General features: G+C 41.3%; 1 protein-coding gene across 9 annotated transcripts in view; it reads right to left on the bottom strand.

Moving 5' to 3' along the window:
* The window catches only part of LOC130247669 (neurexin-3b-beta), a 334,636-nt gene that overhangs the window by 290,883 nt on the left and 24,881 nt on the right, over positions 1 to 18,872 (bottom strand). For all 9 annotated transcript variants that reach the window (XR_008839567.1, XM_056481053.1, XM_056481048.1 and 6 more), the window contains one exon: positions 15,441 to 15,824. Coding sequence is in view for 8 of the 9 variants with exons in the window: in XM_056481053.1 (XP_056337028.1) it covers positions 15,441 to 15,824 (384 nt within the window). In the remaining variant the exon portion in view is untranslated. The remainder of the gene's footprint in view (positions 1 to 15,440; positions 15,825 to 18,872) is intronic.

An 18,872-nucleotide genomic window follows, 5' to 3' on the forward strand; every position in this document is an offset into this window, starting at 1 on the left:
TTAAGAAGCATTTTCAAGGCAAGTGAAACAATGTCTTGTTTTCAGAAATAATATTCCAATATTAAGGGAGTTTTTTCCTTAAAACAAGCAAAATAATCTGCCAATGGGGTAAGGAAAATAACCTTGTTTTTTCTTTTAATATAAGTTTATTTTTCTTACCTCATTGGCAGATTTGTTTGCTTGTTTTAAGGAAAAACTCACTTCATTTTGGCATATTATTTCTTAAAACAAGACAATTGTAATGAGGAGGCTGAGGCTGTGTTTTATTAGAATACATATGCAGAAGTTTATTAATGGGATTAGACAGAAACATCAACGGGTAAACAAGTGGAGAGTCGGAAACATGTAATGCCTAGTTCACACTACAGGATTTTACACATCGGCAGATCGCTGTGCTGTTCACACTACATGACTTGATTTTGTGTCTTTTAATCTCTGTGGTTTTCACACTACGTGGCACTACGTAAATGATCCACAAGAGGGGGGTTACACACTACAAGATCTGACAACAACTAGTTCCCCAACAGCTGAGTCAAGCTACCAAACCACAGCCAATGAAATGTTAAGAGAGGAGTCATCAGAAAAACTGAACACTGCTTGTGTGCTGATGACATCACTGACAGCGTTTCAAGCTTTCAAGGAAGCATTTAAAAACATCGTCAATCAGCTGATGCATTAGCGGACCAATCGCTCATCTGCAAGGTTCAAGTGGATTGATACACAGAGAGTTTTTAATTTTTGTAATTTAATAACTGTTTGAAATAAAACTAACATATCTATAACACCCTGACGATTCCTAAATATCTGTGTATTTCTCCGAGGACAAAGAAAGATAACGTACTTGATCAAGGCAGGCATGGTCATACACAGAAAAGCAGTCATGAAAGTCACTTGGAACAATACTTGGTAAGGCAGGTAAACTGGCAATACTTCGCAAGGAAGCATGGCCTGAGCACTCACTGAAATACTGCATAAACAGGAATTGACTGCAGAGGTGAGGTGAGTCAGTAGTCAAGCGAGGGCTCTCTCTGCTGGTGTGGCGTTACAGAACCCCCCCTCTAGGAGCGACTCCTGGAGCTCAATGTGGGTGCCCCTGAGGTCTGGGAGCTATTCAGTTGGGTCAGGGCTGTGGGGCCTAGGCGGGCTTGGGCCATGGAACAGACATGGAACGGGGAGCGATGGAGTGTCAGAACCATGCAACGGAGGTGTACTTGGAGCATGGAGCTGAGGAGGACCTGGAGCGTGGAGCTGCGGAAGGCCTGAAGAGTGGAGCTGCCGAAGGCCTAGAGCATGGAGCAGCGGAAGATCTGGAGAGTGCCTGGGCCTGGAGCATGGGGCTGTGGAGGGTCTAGAGCCTTTGATTCAGCAGGCATAGACATGTCATATACCCACATGGGTCAGGAGTTCTAGGCTCAGAAAGCACTGGCAGTTCACTAAACCCCAGTGGGTGAGGAGGTTTAGGTTCAATATGCAGTGGCAGTTCATTCAACCCCAGTGGGTCAGGAGACTTGGAATTAGGAGACACTGGCAGTTCCTTTAACTCCAGTGGGTCAGGAACCTTGGGTTCAGGAGACACTGGCAGTTCATTTAACTCCAGTGGGTCAGGAGGCTTGGGTTCAGGAGACACTGGCAGTTCATTTAACTCCAGTGGATCAGGAGGCTTGTGTTCAGGAGACACTAGCAGTTCATACAGTTTAGGCTCTTTGGGACGTCACACAGCTCTGGGAGGCACCCGGCTCGGGTGGTACTGCGAAGTGACATGGCTCTAGCACGTCACACGACTCTGGCAAATCACACTGCTCTGGCAGCCATTCGTGAAACTCAGGTGTTAATTCTGGTCCTTTGTGGAACTTATGTGGTGATGACTCTTGTCTTTTGTGGGACTCAGGTGACGGCTCTGGTCCTTCGTGGGACTCAGGAGACGGCTCTGGCCTTTCGTGGGACTCAAGTGCAGCTCTGGCCTTTCGTGGGACTCAGGTGATGGCTCTGGCCTTTAGTGGGACTCAGGTGACGGCTCTGGCCTTTCGTGGGCCTCAGGTGACGGCTCTGGCCTTTCGTGGGACTCAGCTGACGGCTCTGGCCTTTTGTGGGACTCAGGTGACGACTCTGGCCTTTCGTGGGACTCAGGTGACGGCTATGGGCTTAGGTGGGTCTCGTAACCCTGGCCATTCAAGGAATTCAAACATGTCCGGCACTCGCCATTCGAGGGATTCAGAGGGTTCTGGTGTCCACCCTTCGGGGAAATCAGAGGGTTCTGGCACCCGCCATTTGGGGAATTTAAGAGTATTTGGTGCTCGCCATTCAGGGAATTAAGAGGGTTCTAGCGCTCGCCATTCAGGGAATTCAGAGATGTCTGGCACCCACCATTCGGGAGATTCAAGAGGCTCTGGCACCCGCCATTCGGGAGATTCAAGAGGATCTGGCGGCGACTTTGGCAGCTCTGGCGGCGACTCCGGCAGCTCTGGCGGCGACTGAGGATCTGGCAACTCTGGGGGATCTGGCAGCTCAGGTTGTGGTGGCCATTCTGGTGGATCAGGTGATGGCATTTCAGGAACAGGAACTTGGATGGAACTATAGCAGGAACAGACTTGGAACAGGGAGCCATCTTGTGAGCTAGTGGCAGATTGGTGCTTACGCATGCGTGAGCTGGAGGGCTGGTTGTGGGTTGTGGCCACTTTGTGAGCTAGACGACTGGAGTCGGCCATCTTGTGAGCTGGGGAAATGGAGGTGGCCATCTTGTGAGCTGGAAGACTGGAGACAGCCATCTTGTGAGCTGATGGACTGGAGACAGCCATCTTGTGAGATGGAGGACTGGAGGTGGCCATTTTGTGAACTGGAGGACTTGAGACAGCCATCTTGTGAGCTGGAGGACTGGAGTCGGCCATCTTGTGAGCTGGAGGACTGGAGTCAGCCATCTTGTGAGCTGGAGGACTCGAGACGGCAATCTTGTGAACTGGAGGACTGGAGACAGCCACCTTGTGAGCTGGAGGGCTGGAGTCAGCCATCTTGTTAGCTGAAGGACTGGAGTCAGCCATCTTGTGAGCTGGAGGACTGGAGGCGGACATTTTGTGAACTGGAGGACTTGAGACAGCCATCTTTTGAGCTGGAGGACTGGAGGTGGCCATCTTGTGAGCTGGACGACTGGAGTCAGCCATTTTGTGAGCTGGAGAAATGGAGGCGGCCATCTTGTGAGCCGGAAGACTGGAGACAGCCATCTTGTGAGCTAGAGGACTGGAGTCAGCCATCTTGTGAGCTGGAGAAATAGAGGCAGCCATCCTGTGAGCTGGAAGACTGGAGGCGGCCCTCTTGTGAGCTGGAGGACTGGAGGTGGCCATTTTGTGAACTGAGGGACTGGAGATGGCCATCTTGTGAGCTGGAGAAGGCCCTGGCATGGCTTGAGCAGGCCCTGGCGTGGTGGGAGCTGAGGTTTTGCTGTGTTTTTCTACTTGACCCACACTGAGAGAAGAACCACTGATCAATAACGAATAGTCAATGTATCTGGCCAGTGAAAAATGTATTTTCCTCCTGGCAGCCTTGATCTCCATGGTTCACTAAGTCCATTTCTAAAAATGTCCTTTAACGCCACTTCATTAAAATTCACCAGGGAACAAAGTTCACAAAAATCAGAAACATAATGCTCAATAGTCCTCTGGCCTTGAGTCAATTAAAAAAATTTAGATACTGGGTTCATGGCTGGGTCTAGTTTTCTGTAGCTTGCAGGTTTGAAACTTCTGCTGGATTCAAGGGAGGCGAAGTATTCTGTAACGAGGAGGCTGAGGCTGTGTTATTAGAATCCATATGCAGAAGTTTATTAATGGGATTAGACAGAGATATCAACGGGTAAACAAGCGTTGAGTCAGCAAGAGCAAGAGTCAGAAACATGTAAGCAGTCCAAACCAAACAACAAACACAGGGGCAAATCCAGAAGATGTGGTGAGAAGGCAGGCAAAAGTTCAAGGCAACAATAAGCAGTCCAAAACAGAGCAAGAGGGCGAAGACAGATAACATACTTGATTAAGGCAGGCAGGGTCATACACAGAAAAGCAGTCATGAAAGTCGCTTGGTAAGGCAGGTAAACTGGCAATACTTCACAAGGAAGCATGACCTGAGCACTCTGAAATACAGCATAAACAGGTAGTGACTGCAGAGGGAGCGGAGCTGAGTCAAAAGTCGGGCGAGGACTCCCTCTGCTGGTGTGGCGTCACAACAATATGTTTTGCTTGTCTAGAAAAAGCTTCTTGATTTAATTTTTTTTGATGTTTGGATTAGAAACAAAACCAAAAGGTAAGAAAAGCATTTATGCGTTGAGTTACCAGTGTTAGTAACAGTGTTAAATGTGCTTGTTTTCCACATAGCATCTACTGATGTTTGTACTAAGTGAAACATAGTGATGCCATCATAATGGTAAACACTTTATTTTGATGATCCATCTGAGTATTAGTAGACTGTCTGCTTAATATCTGATGATACCACGATGGCGCCGATGACGATGGCAGCCTCCGTGTCGTGCTCTGCAGTAGTGTTTGTGTTTTTGTTAGTTTGTCCTGTCTCGAGTCATATTCCAACAATTAGTTTCACCAGAGACGAATTGTTGGACATTCGGGCACATACATCACCGAATATTTTTCCATACCTGGATTTATCTGATGTTCTGTTGGACATTGTAGTCAGAGGAGCCGCAGTGCTGCTCAAACGCTTTCAAGCGCGCAGACGAGGAAAGCGTGCAGGCGCGCTTGTGAAACTCAGACAGCGCGGATTTCGGACCGCGTTGCCTAGCATCCATCTGGCAAATCTCCGCTCTCTACCCAACAAAATAGACGAATTCATTCTGCTCTCTCAGACAAACAGGGATTTTCTGCATTCAGCTGCTCTGTGTTTCACGGAAAGCTGGCTGAACAACACCATACCGGACAACGCCCTTCACCTACCGGGCTATCAGCTGTTATCATACCAGACAACGCGCTTCACCTACCGGGCTATCAGCTGTTCAGAGCGGATTGCGACGAAGAATCAACGCCGAAATCGCGCGGTGGCGGGACGTGCTTTTACATCAATGAAAGGTGGTGTACAGATGTAACAGTTTTAAAGAAGATGTGCTGTCCAGATCTCGAAGCACTGTTTATTAACTGTAAGCCTTTTTACTCCCCACGCGAGTTCTGCTCGTTCATCCTCGTCAGTGTTTACATTCCTCCACACGCGCACGCGAGCCTGGTGATACAGAAACTAGCTGATCAGATCACGGTAATAGAGCAACAACACCTGGACTCTGCTTTAATCATTCTCTGGGATTTTAACAAAGCAAAACTATCCCATGAACTGCCAAAATATAGACAGCATGTTACATATCCCACAAGAGACAGAAATATACTGGATCACTGCTTTACTACAATAAAGGATGCGTACCGCTCCGTCCAACGAGCAGCTTTGGGACACTCTGACCATTGTTTGATTCATCTCATTCCAACCTACAGGCAGAAACTGAAAACAGCCAAACCTGTATTAAGATCTGTGAAAAGATGGACTAACAAAACAGAGCGGGATCTACAAGCCTGTTTCGACCTCACTGACTGGAGTGTTTTTGAAGCTGCTGCAAACGATCTGGATGAGCTCACAGAGACTGTAACATCTTATATCAGTTTCTGTGAAGACGTGTGCATTCCTACCAGGACTCAACTCACATACAACAATGACAAACCATGGTTCACTGTAAAACTCAGACAGCTACGTCAGGCCAAGGAGGTTGTCAGAGTCGCAAAAAGGAACTATTCTGAGAAACTAAGGAGTCAGTTCTCTTCCAGCGACTCAGCATCTGTGTGGAAAAGTTTGAAAAACATCACAAACTACAAGACACCATCCCCCAGCACTGTGGACAATGAACGACTTGCAAATGACCTGAATGAGTTTTACTGCCGGTTTGAGAAAACCCCCCACACCCACTCTGATCTGCTCTTCACGCCACCATTAACACCTCCACCACCCCCCGCCTCCCTCATACCTGCCCTACAGTTCAGTGAAGAGGAGGTGCGCCAGGTTTTCCGGAAACAGAAGAGGAAAAAAGCACCAGGCCCAGATTTTATAACACCAGCCTGTTTAAAATCCTGTGCTGACCAACTGGCCCCCATCTTCACCCTGATCTTCAACAGATCACTGGAGCTGTGTGAAGTGCCCTCCTGCCTCAAATGCTCCACCATCATCCCCATCCGAAAGAAACCCAAACTTACAGGACTAAATGACTACAGACCGGTGGCACTAACATCTGTGGTCATGAAGTCTTTTGAAAAACTGGTGCTGGCCCACCTGAAGGACATCACTGAACCCTCACTGGACTCTCTTCAGTTTGCCTACAGAGCAAACAGGTCTGTGGATGATGCAGTAAATATGGGACTGCATTATGTTCTGCAACACCTAGATAGGCCAGGGACCTATGTGAGGATCTTGTTTGTTGACTTCAGCTCGGCGTTTAACACTATAATCCCAAAACTTCTCCTGCCCAAATTAACTCAGCTCTCTGTGCCCACCTCTGTCTGTCAGTGGATCAACAGCTTCCTAACGGACAGGCAGCAGCTGGTGAAGCTGGGAAAATTCTCATCTAGTATCTGCACAATCAGCACTGGCACCCCCCAGGGGTGTGTCCTCTTCCCACTGCTCTTCTCCCTGTATACAAATGACTGCACATCAAAAGACTCCTCTGTGAAGCTCTTGAAGTTTGCAGACGACACCACACTTATCGGCCTCATTCAGGGCGGTGACGAGTCTGCTTACAGACAGGAGGTTAAGGAGTTGGCTGTCTGGTGCAGTCACAACAACCTGGAGCTCAACACGCTCAAAACAGTGGAGATGATAGTGGACTTCAGAAGAAACTCCCCTGCTCTCCCCCCACTGAGCATCATGGACAGCATTGTGGCAGCAGTGGAGTCATTCAGGTTCCTGGGCACCACCATCTCTCAGGACCTGAAGTGGGACACTCACATTGACTCCATTGTCAAAAAAGCTCAACAGAGGCTGTACTTTCTTTGTCAGCTGAGGAAGTTTAACCTCCCAAAGGAGCTGCTGAAACAGTTCTACACCTCCATCATTGAATCAGTCAACTGCACATCAATAACTGTCTGGTTTAGCTCAGCTACTAAATACGACCTCCAAAGACTACGTCGAATAGTTCGGACTGCTGAGCGAATCACTGGTACAACCCTTCCTATTCCCCAAGAACTGTACTTATCCAGAGCGAGCAGAAGAGCTGCCAAAATCACTCTGGACCCCTCACACCCAGCACACTGCCTCTTTGAACTAACACCTTCTGGTCGACGCTACAGAGCACTGCGCACCAGAACAGCCCGACACAGAAACTTCCCTCAGGCAATCCATCTCATGAACACTTGATCATAATAATTGTGGAACCAACATCACTCCTTGCTATACACTGTTTATACACGTATACACTTATTTATCAACACACTTTACATGCCAATTTGCACATAACAGCTGCACATACAACGTTGTATATAGTAATAAACATGTACATACACTTGTCAATCTGTATATTTGCACTCACTACTTACTTCTATTTTTTTAAAATATATATATATATTTATTATATGTTTTTTGTCCTGTCTCTGTAATGCTGTTGCACTGTAGAAGCTTTGTCACGAAAACAAATTCCTTGTATGTGTGAACATACCTGGCAATAAAACTCTTTCTGATTCTTCAACAGACATTTAACTGACTATAAGAAACTTTGCAAGTACATGTTAACTTACACTAAACGTAACCCTAACCCCAACCCTAATCCCAACCTAACAGTCTACTTATAATCTAATGAGAATTAGATGGCATTTAAATGCAATGTAACTCATATTCAACAAATGGAGCATCAAAATAAAGTGTGACCAAAATGATTCTTAAGAATGTTTTGTTACATTGGCATCCAGTTTTTAATTCTAGGCCAATTGTCACACATTAACCCACACAACAAGTCTACATACTAACATTAAAGCCTTTTGTAGCACTTTACTACAAACTTTATACTATGAATTTGCATACATATCCATTCCATTTAAAATAAAGGTTATGCAATCCTACCATGAATTTTTTATGACAACAGCTTTTGGGTACAATGAATAATCAGGAGAGAATGCTTGTTGAGAGTGTGTGTGTATTTCCTAGCTCAAGAAACAGTTCTATTAACATCACAGCTGTATTGATTTGTTACATTCCTCTCATGAGAGAGGAAATATTTTTGCATAAGAATCTAACAAATGCCCATGATGAGTACAAGTAAATGATGAGTATGTTGTCAAATGTTAAGAAAACAGTAATACGTTGAAGCTCTCATTTGTATCAAATGGGATTTTAAATTAATTTAGGTGATAATAGGAGAAAGCCAAACTGTATAGCATTAAGAAACCTTTGATAAAGCCATATTATTAAACAAATTGGTATATGAGCCCACAACAAATGAACAAGGAACCACACTAGTTCCACTTCCAGCTTACTACTGTCGGCTCCAGGCCCCAGGCTCAGAAAGTGGCCTAAAACATCACTGCAAGGGTCTCAAAAATGAAAGGATGGAGTGGTTGAGAGAAAAGACAAGATTTGGCATTAACGTGACTGTATGTTCTTGACTGCAGGTGAAATGGTGGAAACAGTAGCGCAAGAGGCGTGTTAACACGTCTACACACACACAGGCTCACACACACACACACACACACACACACACACACACACACACACACACACACACACACACACACACACACACACACACACACACGCACACACACACACACACACACACACACACACACACACACACACATGCACAAAGGCCTCCGAGTGCTTCAAAAATAGAGTGCTCTTCAGGACTCAGCCAAGGTTAACTTGATGAGACAGCGTGCTCTCCCTCTGCAGCACACCACTGCCCGAGAGATTCCTCTTTTCATTTAGGAACTGCAGCTTCTGTGCTTCATTATTGCAATGCATTTTTAATGCGACATCCTTCACCATTGCTGCAGATTTCTATAAAAAGAAATTTTGTTTTAATTAAAACACAATTTTCTAGTCCTGGCTGTTGTGAAATGCAGTCAAATAACATTACAGTAGGAATAGAGTTGTTAAAGGACTGTTTACCAAACTATTAACATTGTGCAATGGTCTTGCTCCTCGCCTGTTTGTCTAAAAAGTCTTACAACCATCTGCTAAACCTTGAAAAAATGTTTGTAGAGAGAAAAAAAAAAAGGCAATCCGCACATGCTGTGTAAAGATTGCATCCCTCAATAGCCTGAGGTGCAGCTATCTACAAACTGTCATGAAAACTTAATGTGAGCTTAATTCTAATTCTGAACACCATGGGAACATTTTCTTGCTCCAAGCCTTGTTCAATTTAACTTTCGGATCCATCTGAGTGAAGACTGAAGGCAGACAGTCACTAGAAGTGAAAGAGAAATCCTATTAAACCTCCTGAGAATGTTACACAAAAGTATAAAATCCCCATCTCAGCTGTAAAGTAGAAACCGCTGTCCATTCAGTGTCTGTACAGTAAAAGGCTCATGGATTCTCTCAGGTTTCATTCCTGATATAAAATTTCGAAACCTTGTTGTGTTTGAGGAGAAGTTGCTCTCAGTGAGACTGAGCCATCAGGTGAGGTGCAAAATACAAGGGAATGGGATGTCTGACTTCTGAACTAAAGTCACACTTAACATACTGAAATAACCCCAAATACCCCTATGCTGCTCAATTTCTGTAGGAGAACCATGGTTGATTTTTTTTGTTTTTGTTTTTTAAATGAATGCCTTCTTAATAGTATCTGTCTTGTCTTTTATGTCTAAAATGTTAAAATTATAATAAAGGAAATTCTTTCAGAATTCATGAGAATTCAATCAGAGAGCATGCACACTTTACAAAACTCTGGCATTTTCTAAATATCTCTGATAGGCCACAGCATTCGAAAGTTCAACAGAAACTCTGTCATTACCTCTAAGGCTCAGCGTTGAAAAAAAAAGTCTGATGCAACACACACAGATCTAAATGTAATCCAGCGAACTGAATTGTTTGCCATTTTTGTTCATTTTGGTGGCATATTTATTTCTGTAAAACGCATGAACAGAGTTTTTTTTTTTTTAAACTAGCCTTTAAAATGAAACTTTAGTGTCTAAAAGCTGGAGACAAGCAAATCAAGTGACCAGCTTGGTGCAAACTGGATGCAAACTACTAGATGGTAACACTAGTGACAGTAAACATTTGGGTCAGACTTTGACTTAGTGTTTTGTCACATTTGTTTTAACTGCTTGAGTTAATACTAATGCTAATGTCCTCTCAGCCTTGATGACAAACATAATTGCTGTCTCATGTGTCAAAACACATCTAGGGGCTGCTGTTGTACCATATAATAATAATAATAATAATAATAATAATAATAATAATAATAAAAAAATAAATAATAATAATAATAATAATTTATTCATTAATTTTCCTTTGGCTTAGTCCCTTTATTCATCAGGGGTCGCCACAGCAGAATGAACCGCCAACTTATCCAGCATATCTTTTACACAGCAGATTCCCTTCCATCTGCAACCCAGTACTGGTAAACATCCATACACACTCATTCACACACATACACTATGACCAATTTACTCAATTTACCTATAGCACATGTTTTGGACTGTAGGGGAAACCGGAGCATCTGGAGGAAACCCACGCCAACATGGGGAGAACATGCAAACTCCACATATAGATGTCAACTAGCCCAGCTGGGACTCGAACCAGCAATCTTCTTGCTGTGAGGTGACAGTGCTAACCACTGAGCCACCATGTCACCAATAATAATAATAATAATAATAATAATAATAATAATAATAATAATAATAATAATAATAATAATAATAATAATAATAATAACAGACACTACATGGAAAATTAGTTCAATCGCAACTATTAAATAATAATTTAATTGCAGTTATACGATCCAAGGTTGTTTCTGGGAGTTTTCTGAGATCTGACTAATACATGATCACCATTAGTCAACCCTGGATCATTCTAAAAAAAGCGTACACCTATATACATATCTGGAGAGTGCCAAATACGTCAAAGGAGGTACGTTTTGTTGCAGTTTTTGCCTTGGCGAATCCACTAGAGGCTGCTGTACACTATATACTTTTGAGATCTCAAATTTATCTCATGGGTGCCATTCGTGCATTCCCTCCACCAACCCACTTCCCTAAACCTAACTGAAAGTCTTTTTAAAAGTAATCTAGAAAAAGAAAAGCCCTCGTGGCCACCTGATTTGTACCATGTTTTCAGATTTTACCACATTCTGTTATTTTACCACAGACTGTTATTTACTTTTTATTTTATTTTTTGGCTTTTGTTTTTGTCTTTGCTGCTTTCTGGAACTATTCTTCGCCAGACTCGAACCCTGTTGTTGCGGTCAACTCTGCTCCACATCACAAGTCTGCTGACGTATGCGGCGAGCCATTTGACAAACTGGTAACAGCAGAAAAGCCATCCATACAGAGATAAGCGGTCAGCTGGTAAGCGCGAAAAGGAACAGCGTCATACCGCCCCATAGCATTCGTTTTAAAGATGAAATGCAGACAAGAAGTTCCTCTTGCTACATATTGTTTATGAGGGTACTTTTTCAGAATGAGCCTGTGTTGCCATTAAGCCTCATTCACACAATGAGTGACTTGCGACCGTTCATTTCAACGAAGAGTGAGTGACTTCTGGCAACCTCCTTCTAGGCGACCAGGTGGGCGTGTTGAGTGATGCAACAAAGTTAAAATCCTTCAACTTTATGCAAATGAAGAGCGGCTTTCTTGAGTGACAGCCAATAGAAGCACCAGTAGAGTTCATGTGATCCTCTCTCAGCTCACTCAGAGGCCAGTTGTATTCTCCATGCTCAGACCTGCGTTTGTAGCAAATCGCCACCCAAAGCGACAAGCAGCTACAAAGTCGCCGCTTGTGTGAATGTGGCTTTAGTGCTACAACTTCTAAAAAATAAACATGTGTGAATCAATTTTACAGTATACCATACAACAGCTCTCTACTAGCCACTGTAATAGTTAAAAAAAACTGTGATGCATCTTGCTTGTTGCTGAGAAATAGTTTTTTTGTGAGCAAATATATTTTAAAAAAGCAGCTCACAGAGCAGTACCGAAAACCACTTGCTTGTGAACTTCCCGTGAGTGTGCTAGGTAATCTCTGATCTGTTTGAGTGCTGTGTGTAGGGATGCACTTAAATGGTGCGCAGGTGCTCGTACGTGACCAAAATAAGAAATGTGCCGTGTAAATAAGAGCACCCATTTTAGTACTGTTACATAGTGAAAACATAAAGATCCATAAACACAACATGAAGGGTGACAGCACTTTAACAAGTGTAACTAAGAGTTCCATCTCCTGATCACCCAAACAAACTAAACAAAACTAGTAAATAAAAAAAAATTACATTTATATAATAACTAAACACTATGAGTAATTTATAAAGCATTAGCAAATAGTTAAATCATTATTTGTTAACCATTAACTCAACAATAATAGACATTAGTGAACAGTTTCTTAATGCAAGTAAGTATGTAATGTGTTTTTATATAGCACATTTATTGTGTATAGCCATACAAACAAAGAGCTTCACAATCATGAGGTGGGTCTCTCCACACCACCACCAGTGTGCAGCATCCACTTAGATGATGCGATGGCCGCCACAGGACAATGGCGCCAGTTCGCTTACCACACACCAGCTATTTATTGTTGGAGTGGAGAGACAGTAATAGAGCCAATTCGGTGGATGGGGATGATTGGGAGGCCATAATGGGTAAGGGCCAATGGAGGGATTTTGGCCAGGACACTGGGGTTACACCACTACTCTTTACGAGAAGTGCCATGGGATTTTTTTTTATGACCACAGAGAGTCAGGACCTCAATTTAACATCTCATTCAAGAGACGAAATGCTGTATTCTTGACTTAAAAGCACATGTATAATGTGCTCAATCATTGTTTTTATATTTTGTGATTTGTTCTATACTACTAAATTAAGTATTGCATTATTTATTTAAGATAATTGATGTTCGGCATCCAGTTTCGTGACCTAATCTAAAATGAGGACTATTTATTCTTTGTAAATCCCTTATCACAGAAAATGTATTTATTTATCATAGGGAAGTTTTCTTTGTTTGAAACAGATCAGTATTACAAATGTATGGGTATAGTTTCCAAAACAACATACTTGTTCTATAATTGTGTCTGGAATGAAAGATTAAAACAGAATATACTACATTTCTCACATGCCTCTTCCTAAACAATGAGTAAACATACAAAGAAAAGCAAGGCCTCCAACATACTGTAGATATCTGTATGAGGACAATTACAACTAAAACATTTACAGTGGTGTAAAATTATTACATGATTTTATCTCATTTCTGTACTTTGACTACAAAAACGCTTCTTACTTTTATTTTTCTATTTTATTTTTCTATATTGTTTCTTGTCCAAATATCTAAAAAAAATAATAGTATTAAATCAAGAAGCATTTTCTAGATAAGCAAAATGTAATGGAAGGCACTGGAGAATGGAGGTGAGGATCTACGTGCAGTTTATTATGAGATTTGTCTGATAGGCAATGGTCAAACACAAAAGCACATACAGATAATCCAAAAGGTGAAGTAAAGTAACAGGCGAATGGTCAGTATAGGCGGCAAAGAATCAATGATAAGAAAACAAGGCAACGATCAAAACACAGAAAGGCTAGACACGTTACTGCATTGTGGTGTTACATACTAACAAGACTCAGCATCGTATGTAAAAATGAGAGATGTCTTTATAGTCCAGGTAAACACTGATTATGAAATTCAGATGTTTCAGTTGTAGTTTTTGTGGTGGCAGATGTGTAGTTCTCCTGCAATCTGTATACGCTAGATTGATGGTGATCGTGATACAAAGCATATTGTTTTGTTTTAAGAAATAATATTTCAAAATTAAGTGTTTTTCTTTAAAACTAGTGAATTGATTTGCTAATTGGGTAAGGAAAATAATCTTATCTCATAAGAAAAAGTAAGATTATTTTGCTTTCGCCCATTTCCAAATTATTTTCCTTGTTTCACTTAATTTTGGTATACTAATTCTTTAAACAAGACATTAGTTTTTGCTTGTCTAGAAATTGCTTCTTGATTTAAGAAAATTTTGATATTTGGAATAGAAACAAGGAAAAATAAAAAAGTATTTTCTATAGTTGTGTTGCTATTATTTTGTGAGAGTTGTACTTTACTCAATTGCGATTCAAACTGACTACTTGCACTTTCATGTAAGTGCATTTTTGCTGAAAAAACTGCACTTCTTTACTCCTTAGAATTCTATTTAAACCTAAGTGGACGATATCAGCTGACTAATGTAGAAAACATGGAATGGAGGCTAGAGAAATAAAGCTAAATTTACTTGACTTGACTATTCAGTCATTTTTATGCATTCTGTTACTACTGTATCAGTAACCACTTGTAATAGTTCACCAATAATAGCATATTTCCCACTATTCGTATCAATAGAAATTGCACATTGCCTCTTTTTGTAGATTTTTTTTTTCATGAATAAATGGCATTATACATTTTCATGAATGAATGACATTATTAAATATACTTTAATTATGACAGATATCTGGCTGCAGAATTAGTAGAGGTCATGTAGTAAATAATATGATCACTTAGAGATTGTGTAACCCACCGGTCATACTACACCCAACCCGTTCTGAGTTGGGATTGAACTGACTATTCTTTGTATGGGAGTTACTTGCTCTAACAGGGAGGCTAAAGATCATGGCCTCTAACATCTGTCGCTAGAGCAAGTTTAGAGGAGTGAGGTTTACCTGCCTAGCACTTTACTAGTTGACCTCCGTTACACTCAGACCCCTAAACCTCATTCCCTTGCCGGAGGAGCCCCCACGTGTAAGCCACACGTGCACCCAACCTGGTCTGAGCTGGGAACGAACCAGCGATTCTTTGCATGTGACTCGGTTGCTCTAACAAGGAGACTAAAGACCATGGCCCTCAGCGTCTGTCACTTGAGGACCTTTTGAGGTAAGGGGAGTGAGGTTCTACCTTCATAGCACTTTGCTAGAAACTACACTGAAAAATAAAAACTACACTGAAAAAAAAATGGTTCATTGGATTTACAACATTTTTAAAGGTAACTGGTTGCAAACAATTTACATAGGCTGAATTTAAATAAGCGTATTAAGTTGAACATTAAATGTATATTGTTTATTTAAATTCATATGAATTGATTACCACAACTTACCTTAAAAAATAGCAAATCCAATCTATATATTTTTGTCAGTGTAGATTATGTTGTCTATTTTCTACCTTTCTCTTTGTCTTAGCATTAGTGGCTGTACTCACAGACCAGCCAACAAGCAAACAACAGGCAAATGGTCAGGTTAAGAAAGAACAATGGCATCACTCACCTCTCTCACAGGTTCGATCCCAGTACCCAGTCCCAGTGCAGTCGCAGATGAAGCGATTCCAGCCTTCTTTGCAGATGCCATTGTTTTTGCAGGCATTGCTGTCACACTGTTTGGCTGTAACTTTACTGCAGGATGACTTGATTCCCCCTACATTCTGGGCCTCAGCAATCTGGCGAATATCTTTACTGCGGCCATCTATGAAGAGATCACGAATGCACCCCACATAGCCATAGTTCAGCATAGCGGTCCACAGTTCGGTGGGTAGGACCAGGTCAGCGCGGTTATCTGGTAGACCTCCGAGATATAGGTTACCCTCCAGGTCTAGAATCTCATTCTCTCCACTAGCAGTGAACGGAGTCCGACGGCTGTTCACAGAGATGATTCCTGGTCAAAAAAAAGAAACAGAAAAAAACTCAAATCAAAAATAAATTACTAAATGAGCTAAGCTAAAAGAAGATAATGATGACAAATGGTACAGGTAAGAAAAATTGTGGTCAGGTCAGTAGCCAGCCAGGTGAAAGGGGTGGTTCTTTTTCTCCTCAAAACGTTTTTGCAGGTATTTATCTCATTTTCAGTTAAATTATGATGTTTAAATACTGCTTTGTAGTGATGTTTTAAGCATTTTTTGTTTAAATAGCTTGTCGGATGGTCATCATAACCACACATTTTGATGTACCAAAAACTTTTCCTAAAGATTTAGAATAAAGAAATATGAAATATATTTTTAAAATACTAATTTATTAAAACATATATCATTATAAATAAAAATAGAAATCTGTTAAAGTTTTACATTAAAAACTGCAGCTTATTTTCATTTTTTAGGCTAATAGGAAACTGGCTAGCAGTCAGAATTTGGCTATTTGAATAATGATTATAATTTAAAAATTAAAACATAATTCATGTCACAAAAATTAAAAAATAAATCATGTTGTCAAGATCACCAGCGATCCAGCCTGTGCAGATACCTGTCCAGCCTTCACTAACAAATTACAAATCTTGTGGTATATGGACTACAAGATCCAGTCATTCAACACACATACACCTGCTCCTAGTCTCCATTGATTAGACTCTCACAGCTGAAGCTGCTCATGGACTGATTACATTCACAAATATACAACTCACTTTGACACCCTTATGGCTGAGTCTTGGTAGTAAACATTACGACATGGTTTCCTTGCCTTGCCTTATGTGTTTGAACCTTGCATTGTTTTATTTGACTATTCCTGTCTGCTGCCTGCCGTTTTGATCATCTGCCTGTTTATCAACCACAAATCTTGATTGCCCATTTACATCAGTAACCACTTGTAATAGTTCACCAATAATGCATATTTCCCACTAATTTTATTAATGGAAATTGCACATTGCCTCCTTTTGTAGATATTTTTTCATGAATAAATGGCATTAAACTTTTTCATAAATGAATGACATTATGAAATATACTTTAATTATGACAGATATCTGGCTGCAAAATTAGTAGAGGTCATGTAGTAAATGATATGATCGCTTAGAGATTACGTTGTGTAACCCACCGGTCATACTACACGCAACCCATTCTGAGCTGGGATCGAACTGGCTATTCTTTGCATGGCAGTCTCTTGATCTAACAAGGAGGCTAAAGATCATGGCCTCTAGCGTCTGTCACTAGAGCACCTTTTGAAGTCAGAGGAGTTTGATTTACCTGCATTGCACTTCGCTAGCTGGCCTCAGTTACACTCACCCCCCTAAACCTCACTCCCATCCTGGACGAGTACACACATGTAACCCACTGGTCCTACGTCACCTAATGCTGCGTGAGCTGGGATTGAACCTACGATTCTTTGCATGGGAGTTTGTTGCTCTAACAAGGAGGCTAAAGACCATGGCCTCTAACATCTGTCGCTAGAGCAAGTTTAGAGGAGTGAGGTTTACCTGCAGAGCACCTGACTAGCTGGCCTCCGTTACACTCAGACCCCTAAACCTCACTCCCATGCTGGACGAGCCCCCATGTGTAACCCACTAGTCATGCTGCACTCAACCTGGTCTGAGCTATTAAAAAACTACACTAAAAAATGGTTCATTAGATTTACAAAATTTTTAAAGGTAACTGGTTGCAAACAATTTATATGGACTGAATTTAAACAAGCATATTAAGTTAAATATGAAATGTATATTGTTTATTTAAATTCAGCCCAGTTCAGGGTCCAGTTTAAACAATTTAAACTGGTCCTGCTGTGTTGACTGGTCCTGCTGTGTTGACTGGTCCTGTGTTGACTGTTGCTTCCCTGACCATTGTCTGTTTAATAAACCTGTGTTTGGATCCGCACTCTGTTGTCAGCATCCCCATCCACATTACACATGTAGAGCTTCACGATTAGTCTATTCTCTCTTGTAAAAAATTTTACTTTGTAAATTTACAGATAGTAAATAGTAAACAATAGCCTGATTAGTATTACAATGAACGTTAATATTGGCCCCTTTTTGTGCTTCACACCTTTTTACTGGTCATTTTCTGTATTATGAGTAATGTCCAAAATTTAGAATAAAATTACTTAAAAAAATATTTTCTTAATTTAACAACAATACAGCAGATCAGCAGTGAAAGATGACTTTGCTCTCGTCAGATTGTATGTTTTCTTGCAAAGATGGATGTTGGACTTTTCATTGGCCTAAACTGATTAGCTGAAGTCACAACAGCCAACAGAGAATTCTGCTTGGTCTTGAAACCTTCTTCGATGGGTTATTTTCACAATTTATGATGACATAGAAGTCAAAATAGCACACAAATGAGCTCATGATATGGGACAAATTCTGGACCTCTGTCAGTGGGGGTGGGTCTTTCAACCCACCTGATCCACCCCTTGCTACGGTCCTGGTGGTCATTAAAAAATATACAATAATAAATTGACCAGAATGCTGCTAAACATTTATAAATAAATTGATAGTTCACCCCAAAAAATAATCTGAAAAAATATTTCTGTCATGGTTTATTCACTGTCCTCTTGTTACAAACCTGTTAGCGTTTATAGCTTCTGTTGATCAAAAAAGAAGATATTTTGAAGAAAGGTGGAAACCTATTACCATTAACTTCTATAGTAGGAAAAACAAATACTCTGGAAGTCAACAGTTACATGTTCCTAGCTTTCTTCAAAATATCTTCTTTTGTTTAACAGTTAAAAGAAACACATTAAGGCTTGGAGTCACTTGAGGTTGAGAAAATAGTAAGTAAATATTCATTTTTGGGTGAAGTATTTCCTTTAAGTGTGATTAATCGCAGATATGGCTATTAATATAGATATATGTATATATTTTTGCATGTGTATATTTGAGGTAAACTGTTCTGACACAATGATTTACTAAAGGAAGCAGGCAAGCAGGAGTTTCAGAATAGAAACATCAATAGAATCGAGTGTGGAGGCAGTGGCAGATTGAGGGGGCATTCTGAGTTCCTCCACT

Source organism: Danio aesculapii, chromosome 20 (genome assembly GCF_903798145.1).
Source record: "Danio aesculapii chromosome 20, fDanAes4.1, whole genome shotgun sequence".
Taxonomy (NCBI): Eukaryota; Metazoa; Chordata; class Actinopteri; order Cypriniformes; family Danionidae; genus Danio; species Danio aesculapii.